At 45.6% G+C, this 21,137-nt stretch overlaps 1 protein-coding gene across 4 annotated transcripts in view; it reads left to right on the top strand.

The window, feature by feature from the left end:
* Positions 1-21,137, top strand: part of LOC132381494 (rho GTPase-activating protein 35-like) — a 207,648-nt gene that overhangs the window by 176,941 nt on the left and 9,570 nt on the right. For all 4 annotated transcript variants that reach the window (XM_059950936.1, XM_059950938.1, XM_059950935.1 and 1 more), the window contains 3 exons: positions 6,599-6,676; positions 13,222-13,353; positions 17,461-17,566. In XM_059950936.1, the coding sequence (XP_059806919.1) occupies positions 6,599-6,676; positions 13,222-13,353; positions 17,461-17,566 (316 nt within the window). The remainder of the gene's footprint in view (positions 1-6,598; positions 6,677-13,221; positions 13,354-17,460; positions 17,567-21,137) is intronic.

Here is a 21,137-nt window from a genome sequence, read left to right as displayed (position 1 = left end):
TGGTTTGGGTTGTGTTTTGGGCGCTGACACAGTCTTCATGGTTTGAGCATTCTTGTGTTTGTGACATTCTTGATATAAAGCCATTTCCTTGATGTACTAGTCTGGTTGTTGGATTCTGCATTTGTTTTTTATCTTGAGAAACACATCTCCTCCACAATCTCCATTAGCACAGATGTACCACAAGGCTGTGTGATTGGCTCCCTGCTCTGGTCTTTTATCCTTATGACTGACAGGCTAAGCTCTGCTCCAGTGCCATTTTTAACTTTGCTGATGACACCACTGTCATTGGCCAAATCAAAGTTGGCAACTAATCAGTATGTAGGAGGGAGATTAAAAATCTGGCTGAGTGGTGCCACAACAACACCTCTCTCTCAATGTCAGCAAGACCAAGGAACTAATTTCAGGAGGAGGGAACTAGAGGTCCATGAGCCAGTCCTCATGAACTTCAAGGCGAGTTATCCTGGATTCAAATCCGGCTGGCTCCTTGCACATATTCCATCTGTGCTGGGTTGAGCGTCGAGTTAACAACTTGGTCTCGTAAAAAAACAGACAAATGCTAAAGAAACGGCAAGGTTGCTATCTGATGAGCTTCAAGGTGGGGAGAGGGACAAAAAAAATTATTTACTTCAAAAGTTGTTCCGTTCCAGGCGCAATCAGTAGGAGCTTTGCCATTCCTTTAACATTTTCAACCGTTTATTTAACAAGGCCAGGTTGCTAGCTCCTCAGTCTGGATGGAAAGCGTGCTAGGAGCTGGCAGGATTTGAACCTGGGGCCACTCGCCTTGAAGTCCAATGCAGATGCCACTACACCACAGGCCGGCTAGAAAGTTGTTCAGTTTAATTTTTAAACCAGGGAACATCCAGGATGAGTTTTCCGCACATAGATACCTTGGCTTTCTTCTGCCTGCTGTAATGGGCCAGCCCATGTTTTGCATTGTGTATTATTCAGTTTGAACAACAATCAAATAGTGATAAACAAGTTTCACTTCTTAATTTAGAACATCATGTCCTCAGGATCTTTGTTTAATATTTTGTACTTCCTGTTTCCTAATTTGCTTCTCCCGATATTCTTTAAGTAGATTAACTAAAGAAAAAAGTGAACCAGTTCCTATTTTGTTTGAATATTACTCTGAAGCACGGTTTAAATGACCCTTGAGACCAGCGCAGTTTTAATTCTTGCCTTTGAAAGAGATTTTGTTAAAAGTACGAGCTCCCAGAAGTTTATTGAGAAGGTCACAGAGTGGTGATGCACGATGCTGGAGGAACTCGGCAGTCAGACAGCATCTATGGAAAAGAATAAACAGTTGATATTTCAGAGCTGACACCTTTCTTTGGCACTGGAAGGGGGGAAGACACCAGAGGGGAGGAAGAGAGCTGAAAGGTGACAGGTGAAGCCAGGTGGATGGAAAAGGTCAAAGGTTAGAGAGAAAAGAATCAGATAGGAGTGGAGAATGGACCATTGGGGGAGGGGACCCAGGGTAGGTGAGAGGCCAGACTGGAGAATAGAAGAGGGGAGGGGAAGGAAAATATTTTTACAGGAAGGAAAAATCTATATTCGTACCATCAGGTTGGAGGCTACCCAGATGGAATACAAGATGTTGCTCCTCCACCCTGAGGGTGGCCTCATCTTGTTGAATGAGGCAGCCGTCTACCAGCATGTCAGAATGAGAGTGGGAATCAGAATTAAAATGTTTGGCCGCAGGGAAGTTCCGCTTTTGGCCGATGGAGCAGAGATGTTCGCTGAAGCGGTACCCCAATTTACAACAGAGCTCACCGACATAGAGAAGGCTGCATCGGGAGCACCAGACACAATAGACAACCCCAGCAGATTTGCAAGCGAAGTGTTGCCTTGCTGGTAAGGGCTGTTTGAGGCCCTAAATGGAGCTGAGGGAGGAGGTGAATGGGCAAATGTAGCACTTTGCAGGGATAAGTACCAGGAGGGAGATTAGTGAGGAGGGATAAGTGGTCAAGGGAATCTGTTGCCAGGACTTGAGGGCCTGAGATATAGGGAAAGGTTAATTTGCTTTTTCCCTAGAGCAAAGGAGAATCGGGGGAGATTTGAGAGCTATACAAAATTGAGGGGTATAGAGAGTGTAAATGCAAGCAGGCTTTTTGCACTGGGGTTGGGTCAGACTAGAACTAAACCTCATCGGTTGAGGGTGAAAGAAATATTTAAGGGAAACAGAGGGAGCTGGATTGAGTGTGGAACAAGCTGTCCATGTACGTGATGGCTGCGGTTTCAATTTAAGAGAAGTTTGGATAAGTACATGGATAGGAGGGGTATGGAGGGCTATGGTCTAGGTATGGATCAATGGGGCTAAGCTAAACAGCAGTCTAGCATGGATTAGATGGGCCAAAGGGCCTGTTTCTGTGTGGTAATGCTCTCTGACTCTCCTCACTTGAATTGACAGCCGAGATGTTATGCATTTTGCTGGAGCTCATGGTGAAGTTTATATAATAATAACTGGCAAGGTTAGCTTCATACGTACTTTGTGTTTGTATTGAACCCAGGACCTTTTCTAGTTTGACATTGAAGCACTCTTAGGCTTGGGCAGGAGAGACAATATGGTGCTTATATTTCTGATTCTGATCTATCTGCAGCAGACGAAGTGCTGGTGGAACTCAGAATCTATGGAGAGGAATAAACAGTTAACATTTCAGGCCGACACTCTTTGACTGTTTATTCCCCTCCATGGATGCAGCCTAACCTGCTCAGTTCCTCCAGCGTTTTGTGTCTGATGCTCTGGATATCCAGCATCTGCAGAATCTCTTGTGTCAATATTTCCAGCAGGATTGTGAATAAATGCCTTGAGCAATGTCTTTGGAAAGTCCTCCAAATTTTCTGCAAGGATAAGGAAATGATTAGTTTCCTTTCCCAGGTCAACACAACTTATTGAGGCTTGGTTGCAATCTTCTGCAATCTATGGAAAAGATGTTGCTTGACCTGCTGAGTTCCTCCAGCATTTTGTGTGAGTTGCTCTGGATTTCCAGCATCTGCATGTTTTCTGGTGTTTGAGTTTTCTCTGTTGGGCAGTTGATGCCATTTGCATGCCTGATTCCAGTCTCTGAGAAAGGCACCCTCTCTCTCTGAGCGCTAATTTGGAAAGACTGAAGAAAAGATTTCGAGCCTGTGCTCAAAACCTGGGGGACCACTGAAGCAGCAGAAAAGCTATCAGTATGGATCCTGTTTATTACATTCTACTTTTATATTCTTATTCATTCTGAAGGCAGGCAATGGGGCCAGAATCCACTGTTGCCTATTCCTCATTAACTTGGTTCTCTTTGGGCTTCAAGAGAACTGATTTAATTTGCAAATTACAATTAACAATTCAATACTGGACCAACTTTCATTGACCTTGATTGCAAGCAATCTTTGTGGAACATTAAAGTTAAGACAAAGGCTTCCTTGAGAGAGAAAAGTAAATTTTATTTTCAAAGTACATATATGTCACCATATAGAACCCTGAGATTTACTTTCCCGTGGGCATGCAGGCAGTCCCCAGGTTACGTACGAGTTCCATTCTTGAGTCCGTCTTTAAGTCAGATTTGTACGTAAGTCAGAACAAATACATCTGGTATTATATAGCATCAGGTCGTCAAACATTTGTCTTAGTATATAGTATATATTTTACCTTTCTAAACATATAAAACACTAAAGAAATGTATGTATTCCAATAATTAAACCACTGCATTGCTTAGTAATAACTGTAGCTTTCATTGGGGCAGGGCCTTTCACATGCTCCATTGTTCTCACTTCATCCGTTATCGTTTAAAATTGTTCCGATCGTTAACCGACTGTAGCCTAATGCTTTTTCAATGACCGATGGCGTTTCATCTCTTTCCAAATGCTTTATTATTTCCACTTTATTTTCAATCGAGATCGCTTCCCGTTAATGGAACAGAAACACTGCAGGCGGCGGGTCCCGACCTCCACCGGCTCCTGAGGTCCGCTGGGTCCTAAGGACCACCGCACTGAGACAGGCTAAATGGGACAAGTGGGGGCGGTGCTGGGTTTGGATATTTGATCCTCCACATTATTCCGCATGGGAATTTAAACTGGAGGTGGCAGTGTCTTTTTTTACGAGGTCGAGTTGCAAGCTCGACATCAACCCGGCACAGATGGTATGGGAGTCACTAGGTTGACATCAATCCGGCACAGGAATGGTCTGTCACTGGATCGAAACTCCGTCTTGAGCTCGGCGCTGAACTCACTGCGCCACCAGTCAACCAGAACGGAGGGGAGGGGGTCAGCGTGAATCTTACTAAGAAAAATTTAAGCCAAATACAAAGTAAACCAGGCCCGCTGCAGTGTCAAGGCAATGACTTAAAATGGCGGACTGCGTTCTCCATCCTCAGTTTGTAGATACGAGTTGTCCGTAACTCGGAGACTACCTGTACGCAGCAAATCTATAAAATAGTAACTATAATAGGATCAATGAAAGATCAACTAGAGCACAGAAGATGACAAACTGTGCAAGTTCAAATATAAATAAATAGCAATAAATAGTAAGATGAGAGTCCCGAAAGTGAGATCATTGGTTGTGGAGACATCCTGATGGAAGGGCAATGGATTGCCTTTCGCAGGTCATTGCTTAAAGGAGACGAGAAAAGGAATCTATGGGCACTTTGCCGTAGGCTCTCCCAGCATCGAGTCAACCTGATATCATGGGGTTTGTTTTGGAGAGTGAATTCAGTTCAGAATTGAACTCTGTCTCAACTGGGCAAGATGTGAATTAACAGGTCTGCTGATACCACAGGTGAAGGGGAATGTTACTTTAACTCTTTCTTGCAGGTGTCGTACGTATCTTTGGACACAAGAGTTGCTGTCTGTTTTCAAGCGGTGCTGCTGTTTTTCAATAGAAAAGGACTCAGTAGATTCATGAATTTGTACTGTATTAAATTAATATTGTAACTATTAAAATTAACTGCTAAGTGGGAAATATGTAATTCTAAGAGTAGATTCCTTATTAGAGTTCTCATTAATATAAATATCACTGACTAATCTGTGCACCAGTGTAAACTGAATGGTGTGTAAATTGAGAAAGAGACGCAAAATGCTGGAGGAACTCGGCAGGTCAGGCAGCATCTATGGAAATGAATAAACAGTTGACATTTTGGGCTGAGACCCTTCATCAGGAGTGTAAATTTGTTTGTTATTTTTTGGAATTAAATTATTATTGTGTTGTTTATCTTATTGTGTTTTTTTTCTTAGTACTGCCCCAGATCCAGAGTAAAAATTATTTTGGTCTCCTTTACACTTGCATCGTGAAAATGACATTGAACAATCTTGAATGCTTCCACACGGTTCCTTGCTGCAGAAAGGTTTATTTTTCACGGCCCCACCACTGGCTGTAAAAGGAAAGGAGGCGTAGTACTTCAGGTGGATCTATTCACCCATCAGAGTAGAGTAGAGTCATGAAGTGATAGGGAAGTACAGCACAGAAAGAGGCCCTTGAGCCCATCTAGTCTGTGCTGAACCATTTAAACTGTCTGCTTCCATCAACATGCACCAGGACCATACCCCTACCAGCCATGTACTTACCCAAACTACTTCTAAACATTTAAATCAAGCTTGCAAGCATCACTTGCACTGGCAGCTCGAGCCACACTCTCACGACCCTCCGAGTGAATAAGTTTCTCCTCATAACACAAAAATACAACTGCAGATGCTGTGGATCAAAGAATACGTACACAACACTGGAAGAACTCATCAGGTCAGGCAGCATCCGTGAGAAAAGAGTAGCCAATGTTTCGGGCTAAGACCCTTCATCAGGAATGGGGGAGGTTTCTCCTCATGTTCCCCTTAAACTTTTCAGCTTTCATCCTTAACCCACAACCTCTAGTTGTAGTCCCACCTGATATCAGTGGAAAAAGGCCTGCTTGCATTTACCCTATCTATACCCCTCATAATTTTGTATATCTCTATCAAATCTCCCCTCAATTTTCTGCGTTCTAAGGAATTAAGTCCTAGCCTATTCAACCTTTCCCTGTAACTCAGGTCCTCCGGACCCAGCAACATCCCATTCTCTGCATTCTTTCAACCTTCATCTTTCTTGTAGGTAAGTGACCAAAACTACACACAGTACTGCAAATTAGGCCTCACGTGCGTCTTGTACATCTTCAGTATAACATCCTATCTCCTGATACTTTGATTCATCAAATCAAATTCAAGTTTAATTATCATGAAATGGACCTGCAGTACTTAACCATGAGACATAAGGAGCAGAATTAGTCCAGTGGCCCATCGAGGCTGTTCTGCCATTCCATCATGGCTGATTTATTATCCTTATCAAACCTATTCTCCTGCCTTCTGCCTGTAACCCTTGACACCTTAATTAATCAAGAACTTATCAACCACTGCCTTAAGTATACCTGGCCTATACAGGTCAAGTACTTTAGTGCTATCAAATCTGTTTCCAGTCTGCCTGTTACCTATTCACAAACTTTCTGACTATTAAGCATTATTTGTATCTTTGAAGCAACTATGACAGTCTGCATAGTTTTATTGGTTATTATTGCTATGTTTTCATTTGGAGATTATTCAATCTCCAATAAATTTGGTAAGTGGAGAGAATGAATTTTTAACTTCTCATTTAAAGGTCTGGGTACCGAGGGACTTTACCGTGTCAGTGGGAACAAATCAGAGATGGAAAGTCTCCAGCGGCAGTTTGATCAAGGTAAGTCAGGGGTGTTGAAGTGGGCATTGGTGAATCATGTAATATTATCTGGCTGCCTAGGTAGCTAATAACTACATGGCATGTGGGTTTGTACATTTTGCATTTCCTCTCCAGAAACATGATCCTTGTGATCTGATTGTTGTTATAGACGTGTTAAAAAGCAGGTGTGGCCCACTTTCTGGCAACGAGAAATTCTCCTGAGTTTGGCATTAACGTGGCGGGGTAATGGAGCGTTGTAACTCTTTCAGTACTGTTCATAGGAATCTGTAACAGGATGTAAGCTCCCTCAATAAAAATCCAAAAATAAACCGCAAGTGCAAGATATAGGAAATACCAACAGAAAATGCTGCAAACACTCCACGGTTTGTGCAGCAACTGTGGAAGGAGAAAGTCAACTTCTCAGGTCTGGTTCTCTTCATAAGAGCATTTTATACATTGTTGAGGGGCATAAGACACTCCGGCCCTCCTGTTCTGGAATTAAGTAAGATCTACCCAATGCTTTTTTAAAAAAAAATCACAATGTAAAGTTCAATACAAATTTATTGTCAAAGTTCATATATGTCACCATGTACTGACCTGAAATTCATTTTCTTGTGGGCATTCCCAATAATTACAAACAAATACAACAAAGTCATTGAGAAACCACACACAGCAAAGACTAACAACCAAAAGGTAACAAACTGTGTTAACACACAAAAAAGAGAAAACCAAAGTAATAGTACTAAATAAGCAATATGTGGCGACCCACTTTCTGCGCAGGCAAACCGGCTCACAAATACCCAGCGCGCGGGGAGAGACTTTGGTAAAGCACCTCTGACGTCATTTCCGCCCGGAGAGGGCAGGCGCTAGGGATTAAATGCCAGCGCCGCGAAATTTGAATAAACTAGTCTCAAAATGGCTTACTGACTGCGAGTCGTCTCTAGCTTTGTATGTAGTACATCGCTACATTGGTGATCCCGACGGTCCAAACGGGATTTGGACCAAAGATGACTGACTGTTCACGCAGTTTCGCTAAAACTGCCGACTTTCTGGACGCTGTGACCACGCTTGTGGTTTAGCCAAGCAGAAGCCCAGTTCCAGATTCGGCAGATATCCTCTACTACTACGATATCCTCACTACTACGTGGTGAGCGCCCTTGACCAGGAGATGGCCACCCAGGTTGAGGATTTCATACAGTCGCCCCCAGAAGAAGGCAAATATGAAGCATTCAAAGCGCTGCTCATTGGGACCTTTGGCCTCTCAAGGCGTGAGCGGGGTGCCCACCTGCTTCACCTGGACGGTTTGGGAGACAGACTGCCGTCAGCATTGATGAACGAGATGCTGACCCTAGCCGACGGACACAAGCCCTGCCTCATGTTCGAGTAAGCATTCCTAGAGCGACTGACCGAGGACGTGCATCTGCTGCTGGCCGACGCAGATTTCAACGACCCCCCCCCCCAACCCCCCGGAAGGTGGCGGCCCGGGCAGACATGCTGTGGAATGCCAAGAGGGAGAGCGTGGTATCTGTCGGTCAGATTACCAGGCCACGCGCCCAACAGCAAACTAGACCAGGCCAGGCAAGGGCGCACACAACACAGAGGCAGGAGTGAGGAGGACAGTGGTGTTTCTACCACCAGCGATGGGGCACAGAAGCCCACCGTTGTCGCCCACCTTGCAAGGGCCAGGGCCAGCTGCTGCTAATAGCTATGGCGCCTGGCCGCCAGGACAGCCTCTTATACGTCTGGGACAAACAGTCGGGATGCCGTTTCTTGGTCGACACCAGAGCAGAAATCAGCATCTTGCCCCCGACGGGGTATGACACCTACAACAGGAAGCCAGGACCTACCCTAAGGGCCGCAAACGGCAGCACGATACGGACCTACGGCACCCGCACAGTGTAGCTGAAGTTTGGCGCCAGCCGGTTCACGTGGGACTTCACACTGGCCGCGGTGGCCCAACCACTCCTGGGGGCGGACTTCTTGCAAGCTCACAGCCTGCTGGTCGACTTGCAAGGGAAAAGACTGGTACATGCCGAGACTTCCCAGACGTTCTCCCTGGGTGAAGCCAAGTTGCCAGTGCCACACTTGGACTCCATCACGCTGTCAGACAACGAATTCACCAGAATCCTGGTGGACCTTCCATCGATTCTGGCACTGCAGTTCACGGCAGCCATGCCCAGACACTGGGTACAGCACCACATCCTGACCCAAGGACCACCCCTCCACGCCCACGCACAGTCTCGCCCCGGAAAAGCTCCGCCTGGCGAAGGAGGAATTCAAGAGGATGGAGGAATTGGGAATTGTACGGAGGTGCGACAGCCGATGGGCCTCCCCCCTGCACATGGTGCCCAAAGCAGCCGGGAGTTGGAGACCATGCGGCGACTACCGCAGACTGAACGTGGCTACAACTCCAGACCGCTACCCTGTGCCACACATACAGGACTTTGCAGCAAACCTGCACGGGGCAAGAATCTTTTCCAAAGTAGACCTCGTCCGGGGATACCGTCAAATCCCGGTGCACCCTGAAGACATCCCCAAAACAGCACTCATCACACTGTTCAGCCTGTTCAAGTTCCTCCGAATGCCATTTGGCCTGAAGAATGCCACACAGACATTTCAGCAGCTAATGGAGGCGGTGGGACGCGACCTGAACTTTGCGTTCATCTATTTGGACGACATCCTTAGAGCCAGCAGTAGTAGCCAGGAGCATCTGTCCCACCTCCGCCAGCTCTACTCCCGCCTGAGTGATTTCAGCCTCACAATCAACCCGGCCAGTTGATTTCGGCCTCACAATCTCGATACCATCGACTTCCTGGGCCACAGGATTACCAGAGACAGGGCAACACCTCTGCCCACTAAGGTAGTCGCGATCTGCCACTTTGCCCGGCCCAACACGGTCAAAGGCCTACAGGAGTTCGTTGGTATGGTGAACCACCGTTTCCTCCCCTCAGCAGCCCGTTTCATGTGCCCTTTGTACACCCTGATGTTGGGTAAAGGCAAGGACATTACTTGGGATGAGGAGGCTGTGGCAGCTTTCGTTAAAGCCAAGGAAGCCTTGGCAGATGCCGCGATGCTGGTGCACCCCTGAACGGAGGTTCCGACTGCCCTCAGGGTGGATGCATCCGACACAGCAGTCGGTGGGGTGCTGGAGCAGCTCATCGAGGGGCGCTGGCAACCCCTGGCATTCTTCAGCAAGCACCTACGACCACCCAAACTCAGGTACAGTGCTTTCGACCAGGAGCTGTTGGCACTGTATCTGGCAATCTGCCATTTCAGGTACTTCTTAGAAGGCAGGCTGTTTACCGCGTTCACGGGCCACAAACCATTGACCTTCGCGTTCACGAAGGTGTCCGATCCCTGGTCGGCTCGCCAGCAGCGACATCTGTCCAACATCTCCGAGTACATGACGGGCATCCAGCATGTCTCGGGAAAGGACAACGTCGTGGCAGACGCACTCTCCAGACCAGCTGTCCAGGCCCTGTCCCTCGGGGTGGACTATGCAGCACTGGCGGAGGCACAGCAGGCAGACGACGAGATGCCCAGCTACAGGACTGCAGTCTCGGGTTTGCAGCTGCAGGACTTTCTTGTAGGCCCAGGTGAGAGGACCCTCCTGTGCGACATGGCCAACCTTGCCCCTTCGTCCCAGCAGCCTGGAGACGGCGAGTTTTCAACTCCATACACGGTTTGGCGCACCCATCTATCAGGACAACTGTCCGGCTGGTCTCCAGCAAGTTCGCGTGGCACGGACTTCGCAAGCAGGTCAGTGAATGGGCCAGAACTTGCGCGCAGTGCCAAACAGCCAAGGTGCAGCGGCACACTAAAGCCCCACCGCAGCAGTTCGAACCCTCCCACCAGAGGTTCGACCACATTCGTGTGGATATCATGGGCCCCCTACCAGTGTCCCGAGGAGCGCAGTACCTCCTAACTACGGTAGACCGGTTCACAAGGTGGCCAGAGGCGGTCCCGCTCAGTGACACATCTGCCGATTCCTGCGTCTGAGCACTGATTGCAACCTGGGAAGCATGTTTCAGGGTACTGGCTCACATTACCTCCGACAGAGGTTCCCAGTTCACCTCCAGCCTATGGTCGGCTGTGGCTAGCCTGTTGGGAATGCAGCTACACCACACTACTGCCTACCACCCACAGTCGAATGGACTAGTGGAGCGTTTCCACCAACACTTGATGTCGGCTCTCATGGCCCGCCTGAGAGGACCTAACTGGGTGGACGAGCTTCCCTGGGTCCTGCTTGGAATTCGCACAGCGCCCAAAGAGGATCTGCTCGCCACGTCGGCCGAGTTGGTGTACAGCGCACCCCTGGCCGCCCCGGGAGAGTTCATACCAGCCCCAAGGGGGCAAGAGGAAGAACCCGCAGCAGTCCTGGACAGGCTACACAAAAGGCTCGGCAACCTGGCCCCCGTACCGACTTCACAGCACGGACGGACCCCGACCCATGTACCCAAAGACCTGCAGAACTGTAAGTTTGTGTTTGTACAAAGGGGCAGGCACCGGGCACTGCTACAATGGCCGTTCAAGGTGATCAACAACAACAGGTCCACGTACATTCTGGACATTGGGGGGAAAGAAGAGGTTCTCACGGTGGACCGACTCAAACCAGCCTATGTGGACTTGGTGCAGCTGGTCGAGGTTCTGGCACTGCGGCGTAGAGGCAGACCTCCCAAACAAAGGCTGATCCAGACTGTGGACATTGGGGGGTGTATCACCGGTTCTTTTAGGGGGGGGGGTTATGTGGCGACCCACTTTCTGCGCAAGCAAACCGGCTCACAATTAGCCAGCGCACGGGGAGAGACTGTGGTAATGCACCTCTGACGTCATTTCCTCCCGGAGAGGGCGGGCGCTAGGGATAAAATGCCAGCGCCATGAAGTTTGAATAAACTAGTCTCGAAACAGTGTGTCGTCTCTAGCTCTGTATGTAGTACATCGCTACAAATATTTATTTATTGAGATGCAGCACAAAATTGGCCCTTCCAACCCTTCTAGTCATGTTGCCCAACAATTCCCCAATTAAACCCTAATTTGCAGTGACCAATTAACCTGCCAACCAGTATGTCTTTGGACTGTGGGCGGAAGCCAGAACAATTGGAGGAAACTCTCACGGTCACGGGGAGGGTATACAAACTCCTTTTGGACAGTGGAAGGAATTGAACCCAGTACTCCAAAGCATCATGCTAACCACTACACTACCATGCCACCCGTGCTGTGCTGTAGGGTTAGGCTAAGAACATGAGTCCCCCTAAAGTAGATTAGTCGGCCACTCTCATTTATCACGCATGTCAAAGCAAGTGTTAGAATCTGTTGAGAGTAGACAGGAATTTAATGGAGTTAAATTAAATTTAGCCCCAGATAAAGAATAAAATGGAGTTAGTATAGGATTGGAATAAACAGGGTTAGCTCAGACTTGATGGAGCTGAGACCTGTTTCCCTGCAGTATGCATCTATAAAAATATGTAAGCATAAATCTTTACCAGAAGTTCAAACAACAAAATTCACATGAATTTTTTCTACCCAATTTCTGTCCCTATTGACAGTTAAATCAGCCAACACCAGTTTCCAGCATAAGACTCCATTTATCTTTAGTTGTTATCAAGATGCACTAAAATATAAGCTATTTGAAAAGCCCAATTTAATTTAGAGAAAATGTCATAATTTGGTCTTTTAGAGGAAAGCTATGATAGCCTTATTTCTGAGTATTCAGAAGTCAATATGGTTTTACACCTTGTTAACTCGACAGTTTGAAGTCCAAGTCTGGTATGGAGCTGGAGGTACAGAATCTGGGCTGGGTGTGTGGCCGGAGTCACTGTCAGGTATAACAGCACAGGTGTGGCTTCTTTTGACCAGGAGCGGGTGGGTCTGCAGCCGAATCTGTGTTTTGGAGACTTTGTATATAGTATTTCAGTTTGCATTGACAGCTTTAAACTTGCTAAGCCTGGCTTTCCTCTCCCTTTTACACTGGAAAATATATTATTCTATGACTGTATTGGGGTGGCAGGGTGGAGGTACTTCTCTACCAGAGGAGGTGCAAGTTGTTTCTTCCCTCCGCTAACCTACAAATCATCCTTGGGCAAAGTGTAGCAGCTGCTTAGCCTCTTCCCCCCCCCCGAATCAGGGTCACGTGAAGCCATGGGAGCAGGTGGTGGACGATCGTATGAGCAGCCTGTGCAGATCACAAGTCCTGGTTATGTGACCACTGACACCAGGCAGACAATCTCTGAAGTGTATTGATAATATCTGGGGATCACCTGTCTTGTAAAGACACTGCCCAGAAGAGAGCAATGGCAAACCACTTCTGCAGAAAAATTTGCGAAGAACAGTCACAGTCATGGAAAGACCATGATTGCCCACGTCATGCGACACGGCACATAATGAACAAACTACTGTGTAAATTATCAAAAAGTTGAATTGCATTTGTTGGGTTACTAATATAAGTAACATTTAATAGCCTGGAGAATCTGCTCCTGTCACTACCAAAGTTGTGTGGGTACTAGGTCAAAGGAGTTCTACTGCTTAATGGTTCCCCCAGCTGAAGTATTTTCTTTTTCTATTCATAGATCACAATATTGTTCTGCAGGAAAAGGATTTTGCAGTGAATACCATAGCTGGAGCAATGAAAAGCTTCTTCTCGGAGCTGCCAGAGCCACTGGTTCCGTATAATGCCCAGGTTGAACTGGTGGACGTCAGCAGTAAGTACCAGGCCCACGACATTCTTTAGAGAAGGTCAAGGGTTTTTCTTTTTGAATGGCAGTCACCAACCAAACACGGCACGTTACTGCACAATTAAGGGTTTGCTGTGAATACACTCAGAATACGCTTTACACCTGTACGCCTCTTTAATGCAATGATCTAATTGGCCAATCACCTGTCGGTAACTCAGTCTGTGAAAGCTTGCCGGTGTGGTCGAGAGGTTCGGTTGTTCAGACCAAACATCAGAATGGGGAAGAAATGTGATCCTTGGTCTGGGAAATGATTGTTGGTGCCAGGCAGGGGTGGTGTGGGTATCACAGAACCTGGGATTTACGTGCATAGAAATCTCCAGAGCAAGGGTCCACAGGAAGGTTACAGAGCGAAGGCTGGAGAGCGGGGCTGAGGAGGGGGAGAAGAGCATCAGCCGAGATTGAATGGCAAAGCAGACTCATTGGGCCAAATAGCCTAATTTTGCTCCTACGTCTTATGGACCCCTCGGTTATTGGTAAGGGCGTCTATGGATAAAGATGATTGGTAACTCCTGCTGTAGAGTTTACAGAGAATGGTGCAAAAACACTCAAAAAAAAACATCCAGTGAGCAGCAGTTCTATAAATGAAAACACCTTGATAATCAGAGTGGTCAGAGGAGAATGGCCAGACTGGTTCAAGCTGACAAGAAGGTGACAGTAATTCAAATAACCACATGTTACAACAGTGGTGTGAAGAAGAGCATCTCTGAATGCACAACACTTCAAACCTTGAATGGGTTGCAGCAGTGGAAGACCATTCTGAATTCCACTCCTGTTACTAATAAAGTGAGCATTGAGTGTAGTTCTCAGATTAATTGCACCGAAAAATATGCAGAGGATGGGAAATAACTTTGTAATAACTTGTTGCTGCATAAATGTGTTATTTTTTTTGTCTGATGTTACACAAATAGCAAACATCTTGAATAACCAGTTAACCTGCTTTTAATGAGCGAAGGGTAATAAATTATTTGGATGACACAGAATTACTTTTCCCTCCACCTCCCTTTAATTTTTGGCCATAGAATTATTTTCTCCTGGAGCCTAGACTTGCCCTCACCTCACTGGACACCAGTTAAATAAATTTCTTCTGTAGCCTGAGGCTTATTGTGAAAGATTTTGTTTTCCTTTCTCACAGCTCATTCACAGAGCCGGTTGTGGCTGTATCATCTTTGACACTTTTATTACAACTAAACTATGTGATGAGTAAAGGGTTTCTTATCCTCCTCCTTTCACTTCCATTCTCCGTTCCTCTTCACTGATCTCTCCACTTAATGCTTCAAGGTGGAATAAGCGGCCTCCTTGATCAATATTTAAAAAAGAAGAACCTGAATAGTCTACTTAGCAAAGCAGAAAGGCAAGGAGCATAAACCAATCCTCATAGAAGGATCAGTAGTGGAGGGAGTGAGCAATTTCAAGTTCCTTGGTGTCAGTATCTCTGGGGACCGAACCTGGTCGCAACATATTTGATGCGGCTATATTTCGTTAGGAGTTTGAGGAGATTTGGTATGTCACCTAAAACACTGACTTCTACAGATGTACTGTGGAGAGTCTTCTAACTGGCTGCAACACCACCTGGTATGGGGCCAGGGAGCAGTGGTGCTACTACACAGGATCGAAATAAATTGCAGAGAGTTGTAAAATTAGTCAGCTCCATTTTGGGCACTAGCTTCCATAGTATCAAGACATCTTCAAGGAGTGATATCTCAGGAAGATGGCATCCATCATTAAGTACCCCTGGCCACCTAGGACATGCCCTTTACTCATTGTTAATGTCAGGAAGGAGTCACAGGAGCCTGAAGGCACACGCTCAGCGATTCAGGAACAGCGTCTTTCTTGCTGCCATCCGATTTCTAAATGTACATTGAATCCGTGAGCACTACCTCACTACTTTTTTTCCCATTATACTTACTCTGCACTACTTATTCTGTTATTCTTCATTACCTATTTTAACAACTATTTAACATGTTTATAATTCAGTTTTTTCTACATTTATCATGTAATGCAATGTTAACAAATTTCATGACATATGCTAGTGATATTAAACCTGATTGTGGTCTGTAGAAAGAGATTGTTAATGTTACAGGTTGATGTATAACCAGAGCTGAACAATTGCATTGCAAGATAATGGGCTGGTGTTCTGAAGCTATTGAATTGACTGTTGAGTCATGAGGAATATAATTGTTTAGTATTTTCAATGTAGGGAAGACTACCTATTGAATGTGGTGTATTAAATTAAAAATGAGCTGTTGCTTATCTTAACTTTGTGTTTTTGATGAGGGGTCATCATCTACAATCTGTGAGGTGTCCACCATTAAGGACATCTTCAAAAGGCAACATCTCAGAGACATGGCCTCTATCACTAAGGGCTCTCGCCACCTGGGGTATTCCCCTCCTTGTTACTACTGTCATATTCTACTATCAAAGGAACCCAAAGATGTAAACTCAACATTTCAGTAGCAGCTTCCCCTCTGCCATCAGATCTCTGAGCAATCCACGAACACTAATTTGCTCCCTTTTTTTGTTTTAGACTAATTTATTTTATATATAGTTATATAATAAATTTTACGACCACGTCAGTGATAATAAATCTGATTCTGAAAGGTCAGCCAGCAATATGTGTTTTACACATCTGACAGCCCGCAAGTTACAAGTTAGAACCTAGAAACGTGGTGACCACGCTAACACTTCTCTTCGTTGTTCCTCGTGCCTGAGTAATTACTTTAATGAATTCTCAAATACATGCTCTAGAGCAAAGAGCACTATTCCATCTCTTTTTATTAACTTGCTGTGTTGAGATGCCGGTCATCTTGAATTTTACCCCCCAAGGTAAGCTGTCTTTTTGAGCTGGTGCATCTGGTGAAGAAACAGTTGCAGTATTATTGGATGGGGAGATTTATGACTTTAGACCCAGTAACAGTAAAGAGCAGGTGGCGAGGGATATGTCTCTACCGAAGTAGGTGTAAGGCGCTCTTCTCCACTAGCCTGCAGGTTGTCCTGGGGCAAGGGAGTAGCACCTGATTAGCCCCCAATCAGGGTCACGTGAAACCATGGAAGCAGGTGATGGATGGTCATATGAACAGCTGGTGCATATCCCAAATTCTGGTTATATGACCAGTAATCCCAGGAAGGCAATCACTGAAGGGTATTGATAATGGCTTGGGGGAGTTGGGTCACTCATCTTGTAAAGACACTGTCTAGAAGAAGGCAACAGCAAACCACTTCAGGAGGAAAATTCGGTCAAAGACAATGATCGCCCACATCGTACATTATGGCACATCATGATAATGTGAAAAGAAAAGAACTCATGATACAGCTACGAGTCAGGATGGTTTAGAGCACGACCTGGGGGTAGGTCAAGTTAGCTTCTGCCTGCCACCCTTGTCCTCCATGTTGGTAGAAGTTGCTGTTATGGGAGAAGCATATTCAACTTGCTGTAATTGGCAACCTCAGTCAGTACAGTCAAGTTGGGCCAAATGGCCTGTTTCAGTGCTATATAACAGTATAAACGCAAGAAAATCTGCAGATACCAGAAATCCAAAACAACACACACAAAATCCATGGAAAGGAGCAGTCGGCGTTTCAGGCCAAGACCCTTTGTCAGGACCCAGGGTCCTGGGTCTGGGCCTGAAACGTTGACTGCTCCTTTCCACGGATGCTGTCTGACCTGCTGAGTTCCTCCAGCTTGTTTGTACGTGTTTATTTGACCACAGCATCTGCAGTGTACTTTGTGTTAACACACACAAAATGTTGGAGGAACTCAACAGGTCAGGCACCCTCTATTGGAAGAGAATAAACTGTTCTGTGCCGAGAGTATATAACAATTCTGTGTAATATTGATGACTTATTAGAGCTGCGTCAGTTGATTTTCTTATTAATAGGCTATTAAATTATGCAATCCTCCTAGCAGCTCCCAGGTATGGGAAATAAACTGCCTTCTGTTCGACATTTTCTCAGGGTTTGGATCCCCATTGCACTATTGGGCATGAATCCAGATACCACCATTCCAACATAAGCCATTAGTGATTCAGTATGCTGAGCCACTCATTGCATTAAATGACTTGGTTTCTCTTCCCTCAGAAAACCCTGATAAAGAACTCCGGCTGAATGCACTTAAGGATGTGTTAAAGAAGTTTCCAAAAGAGAATTATGAGGTCTTCAAATATGTCATTACCCACTTGAACAAGTAAGTAATTGCTTGGTGCATGCAGTAAAACTATCATAAATTAAGTTTGTGATTATTAATTAGCCTGGCCATATAACAGCATTGAGGATACCACCAGCCAGTATCTCATGTCTGTGTATTGCCTTTAATGATGTAACTCATTTTGAGGTAAAGCAAGTTCTCCAAAGAGATTTGAAACCTTTGAGTTGCCAGGGTTATATTATATACAATCACCCTCCATAATCCTGCCAGTGTTACTGCCCTAATAGCACAGAGATAGAGACGAAATTCTTTTAAATACTGTTGTAAGCTCATCTTGATTATTCTCTCCTGTTTTCGAGGCTAGACTAAATTCCTGCATTGTTTTGATGCAGGGCATTAACCGGAGAATAATGCATATGTTAATTAGGGGCGTTAGTAGCGTAGTGGTTAGCACGACGCTTTGCAGCACCAGCAACTTGGCTTCAATTCCTGCCTCTCACTGTAAGGAGATTGTACATTCTGCCCGTGTCCTCCGGTTTCCTTTCACATTCCAAAGACCTAGCCGTTAGTAGATTAATTGGTCACTGTAAGTTGTCCTGTGACTAGGTTGGGGGTAATTCAGGGACATAGCTTGGAGGGCCTACGCTGCACTGTATCTCAGTAAATAAGACTAAAAAATAATAGCAAAAACCAGGATGTAAAATGCATTAAATCTCTGTAAATTCCTACAGGAGCCTGGCAGGTATTTCTGAAATTTTGCATGTTCAATAGGGTCAAACTAGTGTCTGTCTTTGTTATAAATCTGAAGAAACAGTACAGCTTCCATTATCCACTGTCCCAGAGGATATGTCCTTGATTATTCCGCAGCCTGTTGCAGTGTAACTCGTTGCATAATACTGTCTGATGTAGTAATACATTCTCCTGTCTGATGCAAATCAACCTGATGGTCCAAGAGGGATTTAATGTTGTATTTTGCCCTCTCTGTCTCTGGCCATTTCTGTCCAAATTGCATAGATCCAAAATCTGAGAAGGCTTGATTCCTGGCAAGAGAAAAAAAAGGTACTTTATGTGTGTTAATGGAGTCATACAGCAAGGAAGCAAGCTCTTCCATGTATGAAGGCCGTAAGACATAGGAGCAGAATTAGGCTGTTCGGCCCATCGAAGTGGCTCCACCATTCCATCATGGCTGATCCATTTTTCCCTCTTAGCCCCGATCACCTGCTCCTCCACATGTCCCTTCATGCCCTGACCAATCAAGAGTCTACCACCCTCTGCCTTAAGTATACTCAGTGACTTAAGTATACTCCTATTGCTAAAGTTGTTTGGTGGGGGGGGGTAGTTTAAACTAATTTGGCAGGAGGTTGGAATCAGGAGTGATAGTGCTGAGGATTAGGTGTGCCAAGCAGAGGCAGTGTGTCGTGAGACTGCAAGCAAGGAGGGCGATGATTGGACAAAATTGCAGTCAACGGAATGAGTTGAAATGTAAGAGGCAGACAAAATCGAGAAAGGATTAATACATATAACCATATAACAATTACAGCACGGAAACAGGCCATCTCGGCCCTTCTAGTACGTGCCGAATGCTTACTCTCACCTAGTCCCACTGACTTGACCTGCACTCAGCCCATAACCCTCCATTCCTTTCCTGTCCATATACCTATCCAATTTTACTTTAAATGACATTACCGAACCTGCCTCTACCACTTCTACTGGAAACTCATTCCACACAGCTACCACTCTCTGAGTAAAGAAATTCCCCCTCGTGTAACCCTTAAACTTTTGCCCTCTAACTCTCAACTCATGTCCTCTTGTTTGAATCTCCCCTACTCTCAATGGAAAAAGCCTATCCATGTCAACTCTATCTGTCCCCCTCATTATTTTAAATACCTCTATCAGGTCCCACCTCAACCTTCTACGCTCCAAAGAATAAAGACCTAACTTGTTCAACCTCTCCCTGTAACTTAGGTGCCAGGACTAGGTGTTACGTTTGAATGTGTGAAGCATACAGAATAAGATAAACTTGTAGCACAGTTACAGATTGGAATGTATGATGTTGTGGGCGTCGCTGAATCATGGCTGAAAAGCTGACAGCTCGGAGCGCAATGTCCAAGGATGCACATTGTATCAAAAGGGGTGACTTGGCTCTGTACATTTTCCCCGTGACTGTCGGTTTCTTCTGGGTGCTCCAGTTTGCTCGCACTTTCCAAAGACGTACGGGGCAGGAGGTTAATTGTAATTGGCAATGTGGGCTCATTAAGCCAGAAGGACCTCAAGTGGTGCTGTACCTCTTAAAAGCAATTAAACACATCAACTTAGAGTCCACATATTTTAAAGCTGAGCATACTACGGCAATAGCCAGGCAAAGAATAGAGCTTTTGTGGACATTTCTTCTGGTGGTAGGTGATGTTGAATACACTTTTAATAGATCTATCTCCAAAATCTGGAATCTTGGTGGTACGTTGACTACACGGAATTTCAGTAATACTTTTTAAATAATCTTTAGTACCTGCCGAGTCTAGCTGTTTTCTGCATTGATCCGTTTGGAACTAGCCTGTAATTCCAGTGCAGCAAAGGTGATGTTAGAAAAGCAAGAAATGCAAGAAAATGATTTTTGTTTATGTAAGCATACAGCACAGAAGCAGCTCCTTCCAACTCAATGAGCCCGAGCTACCCAAATACACTCATGCGACCGATAGAACTACTAATCCGTATGCCTTTGGAATATGGGAGCAAAGCGGAGATCCCAGAGCAACCCACACAGTCATGGGGAGAACATGGAAACTCCCTCCCACAGACAGCAGTGCAGTTGAACCCGGGTCGCTGGTGCTGAAGTGACGCTACGCTACCGTGCCACCCCGAATGTCTGACAGCTCTTGGACAGCTTGTTTTTGGACTTCCTAGTTTTGGACTAGGAGCACTATGATAGCATCAGTGTACTTTGCAGATATTGAGACTAAGGCACCTTACAGCTGAGCAACACACAAAATGCTGGAGGGATTCAGCAGTCCAGGCAAAATCTATGAAAAGAGTAAGCAGTCGACGTTTTGGGCGGAGACCCCTCAGCAGGACTGGAGAAAAAAAGATGGGGTGTGGGGGGGAAGCACAAGGTGATAGATGAAACCAGGAGGGGCAGGGGATGAAGTGAAGTAAAGAGCTGGGAAGTTGATTGGTGAAAGAGGTACACGGCTGGAGTCTGATAAAGGATAGAAGGTCATGGAAGAAAGAAAAGAGGGAGGTGATGGGCAGGCAAGGAGATAAAGTGAGCAAGGGAAAGGTAGGGCGTAGGGGTATTGACGTAACATATTGGAATGGGAAGTAGAATTAAAATGGGTGGGCACCGGGAGATCCCCCTTCTGGCGGACAGAGTATGGATTTGGTTCACTGGAAGCTATCAGAATTGCCACCCAGATAGAAGTTCTCCCTTGTCCGTCGTCGTCCCCCACCTGCCCTCCCTCTCTCCTCCCTTTTGCGTTTCTCCCTTCTGTTTCTGTTTGGAATGAACTGCTGTTGCTTCAGAGTTAAATCCAATAACTTCATAAAACAATGTGTAACTTTGAAGTTTTAATCATGATTGTGAGAAGTTGTATTATCAGCTGGTGTTTCAGAACAG

Source organism: Hypanus sabinus, chromosome 26 (genome assembly GCF_030144855.1).
Source record: "Hypanus sabinus isolate sHypSab1 chromosome 26, sHypSab1.hap1, whole genome shotgun sequence".
In the NCBI taxonomy this organism is placed as follows: Eukaryota; Metazoa; Chordata; class Chondrichthyes; order Myliobatiformes; family Dasyatidae; genus Hypanus; species Hypanus sabinus.
Note: the sequence above shows the minus strand (reverse complement) of the source record. Positions and strands in the feature narration are given on the sequence as shown.